Source organism: Sceloporus undulatus, chromosome 1, assembly GCF_019175285.1.
Source record: "Sceloporus undulatus isolate JIND9_A2432 ecotype Alabama chromosome 1, SceUnd_v1.1, whole genome shotgun sequence".
Taxonomy (NCBI): Eukaryota; Metazoa; Chordata; class Lepidosauria; order Squamata; family Phrynosomatidae; genus Sceloporus; species Sceloporus undulatus.
Genome location: NC_056522.1, coordinates 256,311,888 through 256,318,017, shown reverse-complemented (window position 1 = coordinate 256,318,017; position 6,130 = coordinate 256,311,888). Strand labels below are relative to the sequence as shown.

General features: G+C 42.1%; 1 protein-coding gene across 1 annotated transcript; it reads right to left on the bottom strand.

Annotated features, from left to right (window-relative positions):
- Window positions 1–4,886: 4,886 nt before the first annotated feature.
- On the bottom strand, window positions 4,887–5,825 carry LOC121926270 (olfactory receptor 10V1). Its single transcript, XM_042459112.1, has one exon. The coding sequence runs from the start codon at window positions 5,823–5,825 to the stop codon at window positions 4,887–4,889; it is 939 nt and encodes a 312-aa protein (XP_042315046.1).
- Window positions 5,826–6,130: the final 305 nt, after the last annotated feature.

The window sequence follows — 6,130 nt, the reverse complement described above, 5'->3', positions numbered from 1 at the left end:
AATACAAATAATTAACATCCTCTTGGGCTTTACAGATAAGACTATTACGAGAAAAGTTGTTAAGAAGGATGAAGTTCTCTCTCTTTTTTCTTTCTTCCTTGTTTAGGCAGTTGATTACAAGAGAGAGTACCCTGGAGGCTTGTTAAAACAATAAGCCTCTTATGAAATACATACAAATTAACATAATTCTCTCGTGACCATAAATGTTGCTTTAAAACTTTGCATCAGAGTAAGATATGGAGGTTCCCTAAAGTAAAAGTGTTTGCCAAAGGCAGAGGTAATTGTCTCCCCAAACAAAGGATCTCACCCATTTAGTTTCTAATTCTCAAGGCTCTGCCCAAGAGCCTTGGAGAATTGCCCTGTTAGTTTCTAAAGTTTAAATTCATGCAGAATTATTTTGTCCTTATTGGATATTTACACAACCTAATTCAGCCTTAGCTCTGTATCTAGGTGTAGCTCAATAGAATGAATGATTGTTATGTATGTGGGTTCAAATTTATTTGGCATGTTTAGCCACCATTTAATTATGATAAGTGACAGATTTCCATGTTATCTCCTATGGAGAAAAGATGATAGATATTGGTGCTTTACAGACTGGTCTTCCGGCGTCTCCATTTCTGCCACCGGGAAGCCTCAGCCTCCAAATGGGGAGGGTTCCCAGCTGCGGAAAAAGAAGCCACAAAAAGCGGCTTCTTTTTGCGTTGCGGTTGTGATGCACGAGTGCGCAAATGGCGCACTCGTGACATCGCAAGCGCAGGGGGACATGCGGATGCTAAGCGTCTGGCATGTCAAAATGGCGGCACCCATGTGTATAGGGCACCGCCATTTTGTACGTGCTTGGCACATACTAGGGTTAGGTCGTCCAGAAAGGACGCCCTTTCATAACCCTAGTACGTGCCGAGCACATGCTTTTTGCCCGTACGGAACAGGCCATTGTTTCCTTTCTTTCTGGTCACTCTTCATTTATGGCTATTATTCACTGATATAATTATATCATTTAATTCATGGCACTTTCTGAAAGTCTAAAGTCTCTGTTTGGGCCCTTTATCCAAGAGTACAGTGTACAATGTAGAGTGGCAGTTATGGTTTAAAACAACAACAACAACAGCAGCAGCAGCAACCCTTCCGATAGGACTAGATTTTGAAGAAATATTAATCCTATAAGGTATTTCTCAGGGGAAATTTTTGAATAGTATTGTGATTATGGCATTGCCTTCTAGATGTTCACAGACACAGGTCGATACATAATTAAAATAATTACCATCTGTCATCCATAGGGATTCCACTTCATCTTCTGCCCTAACACCAGTTTTGAAGGTTTGTACTTGGTGTTGGGCCAAAGATACAGCACAGAAATGCTGTTGGGGTACCACCCACTCTGCTGTCCTTCAGTCTCCTCACCTGAATTGGTTGAGGTAGTCTCAGAGGTGGTGCTGGAGAACCCCAGGACAGTGGTCTTGAAGGATTCAACATTCACACTGAAACTATTCTGAGGGGACTAGCCCAAGATATCATGGCTACCCTGACAATCATGAAGCTGTCTCAGTACATTGTTGGTTCAAAACATGTGGCAGGACATATCCGTGATCAGGTTTGCAGTTGGACAAATAGAGAATGGTTTTGGGAGGAGCTGTACAGTAACCCCATGTTGTGGTTGCATCATTTCCTTGTGACATTTGGTTTTGTTGCCTTTGGGCTAATTATAAGATAGATATTTTACTCACAAGGAGCAGTGGCAGAAGCCAGGCTCCAATTAGAGGAAAAGCTGAGAACTGAATAGGACTCAGTACTCTGTTTGATGATGCAGCTAGAAGTACTGAGGAGTAAAGTCTGAATCAGACAGGATTCTGTGCGATTCTAAACTAGACCAAAGTGGGAGTTCATATTTATGGGCTGAACTTATCTTAAGGCACTTAGAGTTGATTTTTGAGGAACCCCAGAAATAGTTTTTTGTGGGTTTTTAGGGCTATGAGGCCGTGTTCTAGAAAAGCTTATTACTGATATTTTGCTAGCAGCTGTGGCTGGCATCTTCAGAGACCCCAGAAACAAAGGTATTCCCAGCTGGTTGATGGCTTTAACTTCAGAGTTACAAAAGCAATTTGGGAGTTTGGGACAGGATGAGATGTTAGGAATTAATGGGGGCTAGCAGAGAGATTGGCTTACTGCTTTAGGATGATAAATTTGAAGTTGAAGGCTTTCATGGCCAGCATCCATAGTTTTTTGTGGGTCTTTCAGGATATGTGGCCATGTTCTATATACATTCTATATCTATATAGAACATGGCCACATAGCCCGAAAAACCCACAAAAAAGATGATAAATTTGTTTGTCTTTGACTTTCAAGAGGAAATGCACAAGGCAGGGGGTTGGGAAGCAGCAGTACTCGCAGTCATTAAGTTCACATGCCCTCAGGTCCTATGTGACCACTCATGAGAAGTTCATTTAAAGGTTATCATGACCTTTCAAGGTTCATGCTTTTTGGCCTTTCTGTAACTACTGTTATAATAAAATGTAACGAAATACTTGCACCCCAAAATAATGTGGGGTGTGCTAACAAATGCTATGAACTCACACTAGGTTAATCCTACCAGGGACTTCCAAACATATCCTACATCAATGCTTGTTTTGTTATGTGGTCAGGTGGTAGGTAGAATAATTGAATCAGAGCTGGAACTAGCTTTGTGGGCTATCAAGTCCAACCTTCTGCTCAGTGCAGGATCTCCAGTTAGGCCATCCCAAGCAGTGGTATATCCAACCTCTTTTTGAAGATGTCTAAAGAAGAAGACCCCACTGCCTCCCTGGGCAATTTGTTTCATGCTGAATTACTCTTATGACAGTTCTAATGTTAAAAATCAACACTACTGTAACTTAAACCATTGGACTTGGGCCAACCCTCTGTGGCTACAGAGAACAAACCTGCACTCTGCTCTCACACAACTCTTGAGGCATTTAATTATGTCACTCTCAGTTCACTGAGTTGAACATGGCCAGTTCCTTCAAGCTTTCCTTATATATTTTGTTCTCCATACCTTCTATCACCCTTGCTGCTTTTTTCGCAACTCACTCCAGTTTGTGTATATCCTTCTTAAAATAAGGCATCCAGAACTGAACACAACACTCCAGATGAGGATTGACCAGCACAGAATACAAGAGGACTATTACTTCCTTTGACTTGGAAACTATGCTTCTACTAATGCAGGCTAAAATAGGACTCACCTTCTTTGTTTCAGCATCACACTACTTGCTCATTCTCAACTTATGATCAATAATAATTCCAAGGTCATTTTTTGCATGTAGTAATGCCGAACCATGTCCATTCTATATCTGTGCATTTGTTTTTTGTGTCTCTATTGAATTTCATTGTATTAATTTCTGCCCAATTTTCTAGTTTCTCAAGGTCCTTTTGAATTCATAGAATCATAAAATCCTAGAGTTGGAAGAGACCACAAGGGCAATCCAGTCCAACCTCCTGCCATGCAGGAACTCACAATCAAAGCATCCCCAACAGATGCATCCCCAAGCAGCCTCTTTTTAAAGACCTCCAAGGAAGAAGACTCTGTTCTTGTCTTCCAATGTTTTAGCCACCCCTCCCAGTTTGGTGTCATCTTCAAACTTGATAAGGATTCCCTCTACCCTGTCATCTAAGTAATTGATAAATTGAAGAGTAGTGGCAGAAAGATAGAACCCTGGGGCACTCTGGTCAAGACCTCCTTCCAGTTTGAAGCACAATTACTGAACATAGTGCATGTGCTCTATGTATTCATCACCTGTGCTGGAATTAGGCAGCATTGTAAATCTTGTGGCCAGGGAGAAAGGTAACATTTATTTAAAAAAACAAACAGTAATGCATTCCAGTCTTTTACTCCAAGTCGAGTCTCAAGGCTCTAACTTCAAGTTTCAAGTTAAGCCTCAGGTCCTTGCAAGATACTTTTAAGGCAAGTCTCATGTCAAGTCTCAAGTCTGGAAGCCAACAGAAAGAAAGGAGGTGAGTGCGTTTCTCGGAGAGGAACAGAAAGCCTGTTAGTCAAGGTGCTTGAGGTGGAGGCTTGGCAGCCTGTCCCTATAGCACAGCGGAGGAGACTTCTAAAGCTTTTCAAAAGCTTCAGAAGAATCCTTCCATCTCAAGCCCATTGCCAAACACATTTTCTGTTCCCTTCCAAGAAACACACCCTGCACTTTGAGGGTGGCTCTTGCCTGCTGTTTGAAGTGAATAATGTTAGCAAGTCAGTCACTAAAAATATACAAGTGTCGAGTCGAGCCAGTGAATCATTTATTGCCAGGTCAAGTCACTGAAGTGGCTTGTGTCAATCAACTCAAGTCTACATCACTGAAAAAATACAGTAGTTAAGGATTGCACTCTAAGTCTTTTAATAGAATACAAACTCCAAAAAGTAATCTGAAATACATTCAATACATAGTGATAACCTATGTAAACAATTAAAAATGAAAAATTACATTTAATTAGTGCCATCTGGATTTAAACTCTGGGTTCTCTTCTCTCACCCCACACTAGGATCTAGTAAGAACCAAGAAAACCTGAAGAAGCATTTAATTCTTTGGTCCCTATAGAGAGATCAAGGCTTCACACTGAAGTGGAAGACCAAACTGAATGCCACACAAATAGATCTGTTATAATCTTATGGATTATAATGACTCCTGTGCAGTTGCCTACCTCTTTCCTTTAAAAGCTCTCCACACACAAAACAGTTCCCAGAGTTTTCAGTTGGTGCTCAAAGCACTGCAACCCTAGACTTTCAAATCTGTTGGGGGAACCACAAACTGCATATATTGTCATGAGAGCTGTGAGTCACAAGCTGGCTATTTCCTCTCCAAATCATTGTTATTACTTCCAAGACATGACTTTAATATAGGGTTGCCATTTCTCAATCATTTTTTCCAGGAAAGCACTCTTCTTCTCAAGGTTTTGCACAGTGCTTCCTTCAGTTCTTTGTTTCTCATGCTGTAAATCAGAGGGTTCAATAAGGGAGTAAAAAAAGTGTAGACTACAGATACTGCCCGCCCTTCCTCTGGTAAGTAGCTGGAGCTGGGACGTAGGTATATGAAACTGCAACAGCCGTATTGTAAGAGGACAACCATAAAGTGGGAAGAGCAAGTGGAGAAGGCTCGTTGCCGGCCTTCATCTGAGTGGATTTGCAACATAGCTACCACAATAAAGGCATATGAGATACAGATGAGAAAGAAGGGTATGGTCAGGACAGTAACACCACCGATGAAGATAGCAGCCTGATGGGCATAGGTGTCACCACAAGCCAACCTCAGAATAGCTGGAATGTCACAAAAAAAGTGATTGATTTCATTGGTGCCACAGAAAGGGAGGCAGAAGATGAGAATGGTCAGCTGTAAAGACAGGAAGAATCCTAGCAGCCAGGATGCAGCAACAAGGCCTGTACACACTGTTTGGCTCATGATGAGCAAGTAGTGCAGTGGATAGCAAATTGCCAAGTATCGATCGTATGCCATGACAGCCAACAGGACACAGTCTGCCCCTCCCAGGAGGATGAAGAAAAACATCTGGGTTCCACACCCACTTAAGGAGATGGTGGCAGCTTTCCTGGACAGAAGGTTGGCCAAGGCTACTGGTGCAATGGCAGAAGAGTAACAGATCTCCAACACTGCTAGGTTGCCCAAGAAAAAATACATGGGGTTGTGGAGGGAGCGGTCAACATAGACGACAAGCAGTACAGCACCATTTCCACAGAGGCTGAGCACATAGAGGGAGAAAAAGAGCAGGAAAATCACAAGTTGTATTCCCGGCAGGGTTGAAAAGGGACGGAAATAGAACTCCGTTTGGTTTGTGGACTTCATGGGGGTGGTATATAAAAACTGTAAGGAAAAGGAAGGTAAATGTTATTTTACACCAGAATTTAAGAGATGTTTGCTTTGTAATCAAGATACTTACAGAATCATAGAGTTGGAAGAGACCATAAGGGCTGTCCAGTCCAACCCTCTGCCATGCAAGAACTTACAATCAAAGCATCCCCGACAGATGGCCATCAAGCCTCTGTTTAAAGACCTCCGAAGAAGGAGACTCCACCAAAACCTCCAGTGAGTGTGTTCCACTGTCAAACAGCCCTTAATGTCAGGAAGTTCCTTCTAATGTTGAGGTGGAA